Here is a 13,116-nt window from a genome sequence, read left to right on the forward strand (position 1 = left end):
CTGTTGTGAAGCCCCCAGTGTGTGGGGCTCTGCTAGGCGGCTCCAGCTGCGGGCGCAGGCTGTGACCCCCGCCGCCCCGGGGTGGGCTCGCACCTGCTGCCCGCACCTGGCCGTGGGCCTGGCCCTCCCGCCCCTCCTCCCCGCCGCGTGTCTTTCCAAAGTCCCTTTCCCGGACGGCTGGGAAACAGGTGCATCTTGGGGGGAGGTGGGGGAGTCTATTTCAGTGTGTCAGGAAGGGGTTGGCCCTGCCCTTCCTGGGGCAGGAGTGTGGCAGCTCCCACGTGACCCTCCGGCGCGTCCATCTGGAGTCGTGCGGGCCGCAGAGGCTCTCCCACTGCTCAGCTGCTGCCTGCGGCCTCCACGGGCACAGGTCCTTGGTGTGGAGGCCACGCTCCATGGGGATGCCAGGAGGAGAGACAGGTAACTGCCCTCATGGCCGAGACCGTCTGGCTGGAGGGGGAGGCTTGCTTTTCCAACTAGGAGCCTTGAGTCCCACAGATAAGCTTTGGGGGTCTGACACGAAGGGAGGGAGGCAGTCTGCTTGAGCTCTGCTGTTTACAAAGGTGGTGAGGGGTGATTCCGTTTTTGTGGAATTATAGTAAAGGCGGAAACAGCTCGCAGCGGAACCGTAGAGGACGATGTCGGCAGAAAGCTCGGGGCCCTCAGATGAAGCAGCGCTTTCTTAGGCACGATGCCAAGGACACGAGCAGTGAAAGAAAACACAGATCAGGGCGCCTGGGTGGCTCAGTCGTTAAGCGTCTGCCTTTGGCTCAGGTCATGATCCCGGGGTCCTGGGATCGAGCCCCGCATCGGGCTCCCTGCTCAGCAGGAAGCCTGCTTCTCCTTCTCCCGCTCCCCCTGCTTGTGTTACCTCTCTCGCTGTATCTCTCACTGTCAAATAAATAAAATCTTTAAAAAAAAGAAAACACAGATCAATTGGATTTCGTGAAAACTGAACATTCTTCTGCTGCAGAGAACGTCATGAAGAAGATGGAAGCAGCTGGTAGAGTGGGAGACAGGGTTTGCTGACCTCGTGTGGGATTAGGGACTCTCGCCAAGAGCAGTAAACAACCCTTAGGACTCAGTTCTGTCGCTGTCCGGAGAGACGGCCACAGGACGTGGACCGAGGGTCTGAGCAGACGATTCTCCGAAGGAGACACGCAAGCACGAATGAGCACCCCTGGTCGTCCCGGATGCAGATCAAGACCGCTGTGGGTGGCCATCATGCACCTGCTCCACAGCCCGGTCGTCCAGACATGGATGCGGGGACTCTGGACCCTCACCCGCCACGGCTGGCGGGAAGGGCTGATGGCACAGCCACTCAGGAAGAGGTCTGGCAGGTCCTCCAGTGCTGAAACACAGAGTCACCATATGAATGGCCAAGTCCCAGTCCACCCCTACGGAGGTACCCAAGAGACAGGGGCACCCATGTCCACCCCGAAGGGGCTGTGCCTGAGTCGTCATAATAGCCAGCAGGTGGAAACAGCCCCAGAGCCCTTCACCCCACGAATGGACCATGGGGCGTGGTCACATGATGGAATAATAGTGGCCCTGGAGAGCCCAACTCGCGCCACAACGTGGATGAAGCATGGAAACATTCTGCATTCTTCCGAAGCCAGACGCAGAAGGTCCGTGTGTATGAAATGTCCAGAAGGAGTAGATCCGTAGAGACAGAAAGTACATCATCGGTCACCAGGGGAGGGGGAGGCGGGATGGGGAGGGACGGTAATGGGCAAGGGGTTTCTCTTCGGGATGATGAAAATGTTCTAAAATTGATTGTGCTGATTGACACACCAGTCTGCGAGTACAGATGACCTTGAACAACACAGGTTTGAGCTGAGTGGGTCCACTGATACGTGGATTTTTTCAGCACATATACGTTCGGTACCGTAAGTGTGTTTTCTCCTTCTTATGCTTTTCTTCACAGCACTTTCTTTTCTCTAGCTGACTTTATTGTGAGAATACAGTATATCGTACATGTGACATACGGGATATGTGTTAACCGACTGTTTCCGTCCTCAGTAAGGCTCTGGTCGACAGGAGGCGAGTCGTGTTAAGGTGTTGGGAAGTCAGAAGTTATCCTTGGATTTTCAACTGGTTGGTGCGTCTAACCCCTGTGTGTTTCAGGGCTCAACTTTACACTCAAAATCATACAACTGTGCCTTTTAAATAGGGGAATTGTATGGTCTGTGAATTGTATCTTGGTAAACTTTTCTAAGGGCACACCGAGCCCCTTCTGCCAAGCGGGGCAGGTTCTGCTCAGGAATTTAGGAGATTGTTGGAGACACGGGACATGAGGACAAGGCTCTGCTCCCTGAAAAGATCATGTTGTTATTAAGTCGTATCGTGGATCCTGTCACATCACATGTTGTAGGCATGTGTCTGCGTGGTACATGCATGCACATAACATGTTCGTGGCACACAGTTGCCGCCCAGAATGGCCACTGAGCTAAATGGTGGTTAACCTCAGGGTTGAAGATTAGCAGGGGATTTTAAGTCTTCTTCGACTTCTGGGTGCTGTTTGGGTTTGTGGCAATGAATAGTATTATTTCTGTCCCCCCAAAGCAGCTATTTTTGTTGTTGAAACCTAAGGAACTGTTGTCTGGGGGGGGCGGGGGCTGGGCCCCCACACAGCACTGGGTGACATCCGGAGGCCACACCCCCGGGCCTGACCAGGCGGACCAGGGGCCCGTCACCATGAACGGGCTGCAGGACCGGGCGTAAATGAACCCCAGTCTGCCCGAGTTCGGAGGCCAGATGGGACCCACCGACGTCGGTTTGTGCGCGGGGGCCCCGTCGGTACAAGTAAAATGCCCCGGGGGACGTGAGGTTGGCAGAAGGAGTGGGAGTGTGGTGTGCGTGTTGAACCCTCCTGCGCGTCTCAGCTTTCCCTGGGCGCCCGACCAGCACTCTGGATGCCCGGTTTTAATTAGACGCTCAGGACATATTTCCCCTGCCACCAGCCTTCCGTGGACCAGCGAGTGGGAGGACGGCGCAGGAGGAGGCAGATCGTGCAGGGGGCAAAGTCCTGGAGGGACAAACCGGTCCCACCAGTTAGGGGCTGTGTGAGCTCACCAGGCTACTGAGCGTCTCTGGGCCACGGGCTCCTTCTCTGCGGTAGGGGGTGGTCACGGCAGGCCTGGAGCCGGTGTGTCTACACGTCACGGATGGAGGGCATCGTCACGTCCGCCCCGAACCAACCTGCGTTGTACAGCTTGCGTTTGCTTGTGTACTTCCAGAGCTACCAGATTACAGGGGCTGTAGTTTGTCTCAGCAGCACCCACTGCCCCTTCTAGCTCAGCTCTGCTGGCAGCCCCCCCGCCCAGGAGGCACAGGGCCACCCAGCCTCACCCCCAGATGCCTGCTGGGCTGGGAGGGGCCACCTGTGTCTCGAGGAAGGAGAAATCTTTGCACGGGAAGCTCACGTATGTTTGCCTTTGGGGGACGGGCCCATTGGCACCCCAGCGATGCAGCTGAAGGCCTGGGTATGTGCTAGGAGCCCCACGTGACAGGCGAAGTAGGGCTACGTCGTGTGGCCCCAGGTGGCCATGCACGTTCCCAGATGCGTTCTACTCTTGGACACGGCAGGCATGGGGTTCAGAAACGGAAGGTGGGTGCCAGCATGTGGGACCCACAGCCTGCACAGGGGAGGGAAGCATGGGGATTCCTGGGCGGGCGCTGGGGTCGGACTCTGCCCGTGGCCTTCCAACCAAGCCACAGGCCAGCCCAGTATTTCTGGCAGATGGTGTCACCCTCGCCAGGCCCTGGCGATCCCAGGGAGGAAGGGAGAACAGGGGCCTGGAAGCCCCGGCCAGACATCCCGCAGGCTCCCCACCCCCTCCACAGACTCACCCCTGCGTCCTGGGTGGACAGAGGAGACGTGGCATTGAGCCCCAGGGAGCAGGTGGGGGATTTTAAATTGAACTTTGGAGTGGACCCATCAATTTGCCATGGGATTTGGAGGCTCGGGCGCAAGTAGCTGTTTTTAGACGTGGGGGGATCAGGGTCTCCATGTGCCATGCAAGCCCCTGGGGCACCGGGAGTATGGGGATGACCTGGCCAGGCATTGGGGAGGGTCAGGCAGGGATTGAAGACCACAAGGAAGGGCTGCCCGCTGACAGGGAAGAAAACAGAGGGCTCGAATCCCACTTGGGCAAAGGAGGGTCCTTCCAGCCACGCTGGGAGCCAGAGCCGGGTCCTGAGGTTAAATGGGCGCTCGTGCCCAGCACCCTGAGCTGCCCGGTCCCCCGGCTGCTCCGAGCAGTAAAGACAGGGCAGCTGGGAGGGAGGTCTGAGGAGCAGGGGCCCCGTGGAGGCAGGTGAACTGTCTTGTTGGAAGACCGCACACACCTACCGGGTCTGGGAGGGCCTCGCCTCCCCAGAGCTGGCCCCTCCCACCCAGCGCGGCGCAGCGGGGAGAGCAAGGGCTGGTGAGACCTGGGTCCAGTCCTGGCCTGGGAACCTGTCTGCCCATCTGCAAAGTTGTCAAGAGAGGCCAGTTCCCAATTGTGCAGGACGAAATGATGAGTGGAGTAGAGGTGACGGGTGCTTAGCAGGATCTGGATCGTGGGTAGCGTCCTGCTGGGCAGCAAGCAGGGAGGAGAGGTCGGGGGGGGGCGGTGACCTCTCAGATCCCCGTGGCCATCCTTGCTGGATCCGACTTGCTGACCATGGACGGTGGGGTAGCGGGGGCCCCGTCCAGGCAGTGTCTCCAGGTCATACTGCAGGCCCGTCTTCAGAGGCCTGGGCAGGAGGGGGGCAGCCGGGGATCCTGACTGGCCAGCGTGCACTGGGGGCGTCCTGGCAGGCCCCTGGCCGCGGGCCCTACGCTGGCGGGGTCTCACGGGAGCTGGCCTGCTGAGGCAGGGCCTGGCGGGACCAACTGGGCCCTCCCAGACCCCCTCGGTGGGAGTCCGCAGCTGGGGCTTGCGATGGGGCGGCCTGGGTTCAAGCCCCAGCCATGCTCCTCGCCCGCGTTCCCTGCTCTGTGATGGTCACCGATGGAAACCCCCGAGTGTAGCACCTGGCACTTAGCCCGGGCACGGGGACTGAAAGACGACGTTGTCACACACATCACTCCCTGTGCTGATGGACCATATGCACTGCTTCAGGTCGTCAAACGTGTGTCCTGTTCCCATGGGATTTAAGGAACGTTTATTGGGCGTCTGCCGGGTAGTGGGCCTGACCAGACAAGGTCACGCACTGTTGCCGGGGTGGCTGCTCTGGTCCGTGGCGGTGTGACGAGGGGGACAAGGGACTGGCCTGGAGGCCTGGAGCCCCGAGCCCTGCGCCTAGCCCAGCCGGACTGTGTGTGTGCCCTGGGCGGGGCCCGCCCCTCTCTGCCATTGGGCGTGTCCCCGGGGAGTGCGGGTGTGAGGAGGGGCCCAGATGCCCGCTGCGCCCTGACCTTCCAGAATGCCACCCAGGAGATCCTCAGATGCCTCCCCGCTCAGGAAGAGCCGCTCTTCCGGCCATGAAATGACACCCTCAGGGACGTGGGTGGCCAGGATGCCTGGACCAGCTGCTGCAGGCGTGATGTGTACTGGGACTTGCCAGAAGCTCGAGCTGGAGTCTGCTGAGCCTGGTGGCCAGCCTGAGCTTGTGGCCCCCACTGCCGCGTGGCTCCCAGCTCTGCCTCCAGAAGGGGCCCCCCGACCCCCAGCACACTGAGCCCCCACCATGAGCCGCCCCTGCCCCGTCACCATCCTCAAGAAGCCCGGCGTGGGGCCACATCATTGTCCCCCTGCAGATGGAAAACCGGCCTGGAGGAGGGACACCGGCACATCCCAGGCCTGGCTTCCTGCTCTTTCCACGGACTGGTCTCCTGGGGTCGCGGTAACAAAGTGCCGCAGACTGGGGCTTACCCAGCAGATCTCTGCTCACATCCCGGAGGCCGCGAGCCCAAGATCAAGGTGTCACCAGGGTGGTTCCTTTGGCGGCCGTGAGGGAAGATGTGTCCTTGGCCTGCAGATGGTGGGCCTCTCCCTGCATCTGCACGTGGTCCTCTCTGTGCGTCTGTCTCCATGTCCTAACGTCCCCTGTGTGGAAGGACAGCCATGACGACCTCACTTTAGCCTGACTGCCTCCGTGAAGACCCTATCTCCAATCAGGTCATAGTCTGAAGTGCTGGGGCTTGGGGGTCGACACAATTCGGCTGTCACAGACGGGCTCTTTCTGTGGCCTCCCGGGATCCCCAACCTTGGACGGCTCGCACACTCCGTCTGGAGGAAGGGAGACTCGGCTGGCAGGGCAGATTTTCCTTTTCCTGCCTCCCCTATCAAGTTCGAGGCTCATTCCAGGCCCCGTGGGGCTGCCTGGTGGCCCCACAGCCGTGTGTGGCCCAGAGCGACTTTGTCGGAACGCGCTCCCCCATCCCAGGACAGGAGGAACCACAGGGCCCGGGGACCTGACCGCTGGCCCATGGGGCCCTGGGGGTCTGCGCTCAGTCTGCTGGGATCCAGAGGCCAAGCTGTTCTCATTCAGATGGAGACCAATCTCTGACTCCCTGACCTCCCTGGGTCTAGTGGGGTGTAACCCTGTGCAGCCCCCCAACTCACCCCCCGCATTAGTGCTGGGGGATCTGGGGCCCTGCCTGAGGCGGGATGACCCAGGATTCACACCCACACTGAGGCACCTCGGAGGCCAGTCGTGCTGGGACAGCGAGCATGACCCAGATGCTCTGAGGTGACCTGGGTCCTTTGTCCCCAGCCCTGTGCTGGCGTTTAGGGGACCCTGGAGAGCGCACGGGAGCTGCTAGTGGGGTCTCCAGTGGAGGGGGCCAGAGGGTCACTGGCCATTTGGGGAGAGGTGACATGACTTGTGCAAGGTGGCTGTCGCTGGTCCAGGGGGACACTGGGCAAGCCCCCCGCCCCCGCATACCTGTTTTCAGATCTGTCAAGGAGGTAGAGCATTCTTACGGGATCTGGGGCACCAAGGGGCGCGGTGCCCAGAGCTCCAACACGGGGCTCAGCACACGGGGCTCCCTGTGAACACGCGGTTGGTATAGGGGCAGCACCGGGCGTGGGCCTTGAAGAAGCTCGGCTTTCACAGGTGGAGGGGGGACGAGGACAGCAATCCCCAGAGCCGGTGGTGGGAGCCAGGGCCGGTGCTGGGGCGATCAACAACAACTCTGGGAAAGAGTCCGGAGTCAGGGAGCCGTGGGAGGTAAGCCAGGGAACCAGCCGGGCAAAGGGCTTGGAGGCGTGGGGGTCCGTCTGCGGGCTGAGCTGAGTTCTGGTGGCTGTGGGGAGCCATGGAAGGTGATTGAGCGGGGCAGGGACCTGAGCAAAGGGTGCCTGTGCTCGAGGCCACTCTCCCTGATCCTGCCCCTTGCCAGCTGGGAGAGCTTGTCCTGGGGGCTCCGTTGTCCTGGCTGTCCCCTTTTGGTGAGCTCGCTGGTTCAAGGGGACGCTTTCCCACTGGGTCAAATGGGGACCTACTCAGACACTTGGGACTTCGGCGCCAGGGTAGATTAGCAGGAGGAGGACAGACCTGGGGTTGAATCTTGACTCTGCCTCTCCTGGCTGCACAGCTTTGGGCTGGTTTACCTCTCTGAGCTTGGTTTCTAGCTCTGCCAAATGGGTGCCAGAGTATCTACCACAGGGTGGTGGTGAAGACTCCAGGCAAGGCCAGGCCAGACTCTGGGCATTTCCTTCCCCGGATCAAGATGGCTAGCACCTCCTCGTGGGACTTTGGCTATGGAGGGAGTGACTTTCCTGTCTCCGGAGAGGTCCCGAGTGAGCCTCAGGCAGGCTGTGTGCAGAAGTAGGGGGGACACCGTGTCAGGACTTGGGGAGGGGACTCTGGGGTCTGGTTGTGGTGGCATTCGGTTTTCTATGGCTACATAACAAACTGCCCCAAACCGTAGGCACCAAATGTCCATTCTGTTATATTCACGGGTTCTGAGGGTCAGAAATTCAGAAAGGCCCAGCAGGGATGTTTTCTGTCTCTGGTTTCATCTGGGAAGATCTAGAGGCTAGGGGTGACCTGAGAGCCAGGGACGATGGGAACCTCCGGAGAACAGATCCGCGTGCCCCCTGCATGCGGTCGCTTGGTATTTGGGGTGGTTGGGCTTCCTCAGTGCATGGCTGCTGGGTTCCAAGAATGAGCATCCTTAAAAGCAAGGTAGTTTATGGCATTAGGATCTAGTTTGGAAGTCCATGGTGTCGCTCCCATCACATCGTTGGCCGAGGCAGTCCCAACGTCCACCCGTGTTCCCGGGGAGGGGGTCTCGGGCCCCGCCGCTTAGTGGAAGGCGTGTCAAAGCCGCAGTGGAGAAGAGCTTGTGGGACGGACGTCTGCATCCAGGGGCTGCTCAGAAGCCCGCTGAGGAGCTCAGAGGGATGAGCGTCCCAAGGTCTCCAGAAGAGCGGTGGTCACATCGCCAGATGCTGAGGCATGCGTGTGCAGGGGGAGACCGGCACGTGCCCACAAAGGTTGCCACTCTGTGTGATATGTGTTGATTCGTCCCATTTATGGAGCACCTGCCAGGTGCTGGGCGCTGGGCTGGGTGCTGGGCCCCCACGGTGAGCCAGGCAGGTGTGGAGCCCATACCCCTTCAGAGGAGAGAACTTCAGAAAGACGTTCAGTGCAGGGGGTGAACAAGAGAGGAGGGGCGGCTCACCCACCCAGCAGACGTTCACTGCTGTGCCCTGGGCCGGCCCTGAGCAGGGCACGGAGGACCGCCGGTGGGTCGGCCCCCCGGACGTCCTGGTCCAGGGCTGATGGAGAAGCTGCGAGATGCAGGCAGGAGTTGGCCAGTTAGGGACTATGAAGCGTTTTCACATAATCAGTTCTGTCTGCAAGTTTTGGAGCTCGAGCCCGGCGTCCACTGCTTAGAACTCTGGCAGAGCGGAGCGGATCGCGGACAGCTGACCGTTGTCTGGGCTTGGGGCAGGTCAGGGGCTTGGATGAGCCCACTTGGCGCCATAGGAGAAACCAGGGACCACATCCGTGGGGCAGCGGAAGAGGGCTGGGTCATTTCCCGGGTGACGGGATGACCGCTTCACGTGGGCGTGGCATCCCGATGGAGTCCCTGCAGTTTGACGGTGTGACTATGGGAACGGGCGTGGGGGCGGGTGCTGGGAGTTCAGGCGTCTGGGGCAACAAGCTTCTGTGGGGGGGATTCTGTCCCCCATCTCTGTGCCCTTGAGCGCAAGCTCCTGGGGGCAGGGACTGCTCTGCTCTGCCTGGGCCCCTGGGCCAGCCCCGGGCCCGGCAGGGAGTGGGAGCCCACCGCATCTCCGCTGGATGGAGGTCCTGGGTGAACGACATACTTGAAGAGTCGGAGAGGTCGCCTCTCTGGCCGAGCGGGGAGCCTGCTTGCCAGGCCCAGGCTGCCGACGGCCGCGCCGAGAACTGCCACTCCAGAAAGCAGTTCCCGGTTTGTGATTATAATTAGCACTCAGCCCGTAAGTAGGTTAGGGAAGGAAGCGCTCTCGTGCGATTTGGCATGATTTTCCAACACGCAGCTCTGGGGAGGGCAGCGGGAGAGAGCGCAGGACCCGTTCCCGACCTGAGACCCAGCCCGCAGAAGAGTGTGCCCTGAGGACAGGCAGACCCTCTGAGGCATGGGGTGGGTGGGCCCTCAACTCCAACTGAGAAAACCAGCCCGAAGGAATACCTGTGCTGGGGGATGCACCAGCCACAAGGATGGCCACGTGGTGTGTGAGAATCGTCTCTTCCAAACCTGGCCTGAGGGAGACACACTCCACAGAGCTGGCCCCTGGCCCTGGCGGGGGAAGGGGGGGGCTTCCAGGCTGGGGAGGCAGGCACACAGACCAATGGACAAGGGCCACCCAGCGTGGTTAGTACTGAGGTGGAGATGAGCATGGTGACCGGTACTTGCTGAACCAGAAGGCACCTGCCCACCTCATGTCACCTCCCCCCAGAAGTCCTCCTTGGTTGCACACAGGTCCATCTCCCTGCTGTGCTTCTCTCTGTGGCTCTCTGCTCATTGTCATGGTTAGAAGTGAAGGCCTGGGGGAGGATGGGAACTGTGTGCCTGGGACCCGCCCTGGACATAGCAGAGTCTCGGGCCTGGGTGGGCATGCACGGTTTATATGGCTTATTCGGGGTTAGAGCGGAGTCGTGCGGTCTGGAGCCCTAGCCAGCGGTCTGCGTGATGCAAACAGCAGAGTGGAGAGTGCAGCAAGGCGCTCGGCTGATGGGGTGTGGGGACCAGTCAGACCCTGAGCTCACAGGGCCCCCACGTGTGGTCCTGCAGCGCATGTACTCCCAGTACAAGCCCTGGACAACGAGATGAGCAGGGAATGTGGGTGTTCGGCCACGTCAGGCACACCAGCTTGGGCTCCCGCACAGATTGGGCCCTTGGAGGGGGACAGGACACGCCGAGCCACTGAGAAAGCGCAGAAGCAGCAGCTGGAAATGTCCCTGAGGATCACGAATGACGTGTGCCCTCCTGTCTGGGAAGCGAGAGATGCGTTGTTGCTGGAACAAGAGAGGCGTCTTGCTTCCCCCTTTCTCCCCTTCCTCACCCCTGTGCCTCCTCGGCCCGGCATGTCCCCTCTCCTGCTACCTGCCATCTGGTGGGCCAGCCAGTGTGTGTCCCTGGCTCCCCGATGCCCACAAACTCCTCTGCTCCCCTGTTTGCTGAACGAGGGCACACCTGACCGGGATGTGCAGAACAGCAGGTGGCTACGAGGATGGGCGGGCATCACACCCCCCTGAGCTGGGGCCCAGCCGAGTCCCTCCTCTAGCCAGGTGACTCTGGGAAAGCCCCCACCTGTCTCTAAGTCTGAGGGCCGTCATCTGTAAAATGGGGGTGAAAGACCATTCCTGCAGGTAGGGGGCCAGGGCTGGGCCTGTTTGGTTCCTGTGGAATCCGGGCACCTAGTAGGTCCTCGGGCATTTGTTGGGTGGGTGAATGACTGAATCAGCAAACAGTAAGAGGAAGAACAGCTTTGTTGTTTGAGTTCTTGGAGTTGAGCGCACTTTGGCTGAGCGCCTTGCAGTTCTGACTTCACAATGAAGTGCTTTGACTCGCGGTGGTCTCCAGGGGTTCAGGGCGCCGGGGAGGCTCAGGGCAGATGCTCCGAGGCCGGAGGAGGCCGGGCCACAGCGGCACCTGCCCTGGTGAGGACCCCAGGGAAGGGAGACCGCGCCCGGCACGTGTTCCGAGGGCATCACCGCGGGCCCCCAGCTTTGATGACAGGAACAAAGAGGGGGCATTCAGCTACGGCATCTAGAGTGATGTCAGGTTGGTGAATCTCTATGAACAAAGTGGGAGGTGGCCCCCGTCGGGCCTGAGCCGACAGAGCCAAGAGGAGAACGGGATGATTTGCTGGGTGAAGAGGCCAGAGACGTGTTCCCACTCATCAGGGTAAAGAGGCCCATTTGCCCAGTGCCCAGGAGGCCCGTCTGCCCAGGAGACCAGCCACACGGGCGAGGGAGCCGAGCGTGGCACTGATCTCAGCAGTGGCATTGGTGGGGCTCAGCCACGGTCCTTGTCCCCAAGCCAAGGGCCAGCAAGGCCCGGCACTGGTCTGGGTTGGCCCCGCTCACCACATCAAGCACTGGGCGCCACTGGGCAACCCCCTGGGAGCAGAGGCCAATGTTAGGAGCCCCACCTGCCGGCGGCCGCTAAGGGCACCGTCCGTGGCCCCCCGTCACAGTCACTGCCTCCTGCGCCCGCACACGCAGCAGGTGCTCAGCTGGGTCACCGGCTACACACGCATCATCGGGTCTGATCAGCACGAGGGTCCCACATTCAGGAATACTTGTCCCCATTTCATAGAGGAGGGAATAGGCTCCAGAGGGCATGTGACCCGCCCAAGGGTGGGGGGGGCGTAGCTGGGATCAGGACAGGTGTCCCTGTCGCCTACCCTGCCACGTCACGAGGTGGCAAAGTGTGGCGGCAAATCTGGGACAATCTACCAACGAGGTGGGCGAGTAAGCAAAGGCACGACCCCCCTGGGAGGCTCCTGGTCTCCTTCCTGATAGCCTCCTCCCATCCCCGTCCCCAGGTGCGGGGTGACCCTGAGATCTGAGGGCCTGGGGACGACCAGGCAGCTAGAACCCTGATACCCTTGGGGTGTTCACAGCCTCCTAGATAAGGCAATTTCTGCACTTTTTCTGAGTGTTCGTGACACTTGTCAGACATTGCACTGGTCTTTTTTTTCTACTTTTATGATGGAGTCTCACAAAATGCCTCATGAGACCAAGCTCCAGCTCACAGATGTGAAACCTGAGGCTTCTCGGGGTTTGGCCAGTTCTCCAGGGCCACATAGCTGCCCCCAGATGGGGATGAGGACCCACACCCAGCCCTGTTGGCTCCTGTCCTGGGCCCAGCAGCACGAAGCTCCTGTCTCCTGGAGAGAGAGCAGGATCACAGCCTGGAGGGACTCTAGGGCGTCGCCGGGGACTGCGGGGCGGCCCTCGATCAGGTTGATGGTTCCGGGAATAATTCCTGTTCCTGGCAAGGCTTCCCAGTGCTGGGATTTCCTTATCACAGGGAGATCAAATGGTCACAGCCCCACGTGGTCGATTCTCACCACTTGAGTTTATGTTTTAAGTTATTATCACAGCTGGGGACTCATGAAACCAAAGGTTGGAGCCCATCTTGCAATTGTAGCCAAATGAGCCTGTTGCATTTGTGGTTGGGCCTCTGGGTGTGGTAGCTCTCGACCTCTGTTTCTTTCCTTTAACATTTTTCACACACTTTAGTTCTTAGAGTGGTTTTCAGTCTGCAGCAAAACTGAGCATAAAGTGGAGTTCCCACAAACTTTCCCCTGTAATACGCGTGTTTGTTACAGGTGATGAGCCCATTTTGATACATTGTAATGAACTGAGGTTTCCATCAGGGTTCCCTCTGTGGGGTTGAACCTGCTATGGGTTCCGACAAGTGTGTGATGAAGTGTGTCCACATCACAGTGTCCCACCCGAGCGGCTTCTCTGCCCTAAACAGCCCCGGGCTCTACCTGCTCATCCTTCCCTCCCCCCAAGCCCTGGCAACTGCTGATTGTTTTTACTGTTTCCATGGGTCTGCCTTTTCCAGAATGTCCTATAAATGGACTCACACAGCACGCAGCCTCTGCAGACTGGCTTGTTTCCCTCAGTAATACGCATCTGGGTGTCTTCCATGTTGTTTTGTGGCTT

The 13,116-nt window shown here is 60.3% G+C and overlaps 1 protein-coding gene across 15 annotated transcripts in view; it reads left to right on the forward strand.

The window, feature by feature from the left end:
- The first annotated feature begins 275 nt into the window (after window positions 1-275).
- ABLIM2 (actin binding LIM protein family member 2) overlaps window positions 276-13,116 on the forward strand; it is a 120,656-nt gene continuing 107,815 nt past the window's right edge. For all 15 annotated transcript variants that reach the window (XR_006791873.3, XR_008506639.2, XR_008506641.2 and 12 more), the window contains exon 1: window positions 276-420. Coding sequence is in view for 2 of the 15 variants with exons in the window: in XM_045881552.3 (XP_045737508.1) it covers window positions 396-420 (25 nt within the window). In the remaining 13 variants the exon portion in view is untranslated. The remainder of the gene's footprint in view (window positions 421-13,116) is intronic.

Source organism: Mirounga angustirostris, unplaced genomic scaffold (assembly GCF_029215605.1).
Source record: "Mirounga angustirostris isolate CCGP_5_RB_7025 unplaced genomic scaffold, mMirAng1.0.hap1 SCAF_2, whole genome shotgun sequence".
Lineage (NCBI taxonomy): Eukaryota > Metazoa > Chordata > Mammalia > Carnivora > Phocidae > Mirounga > Mirounga angustirostris.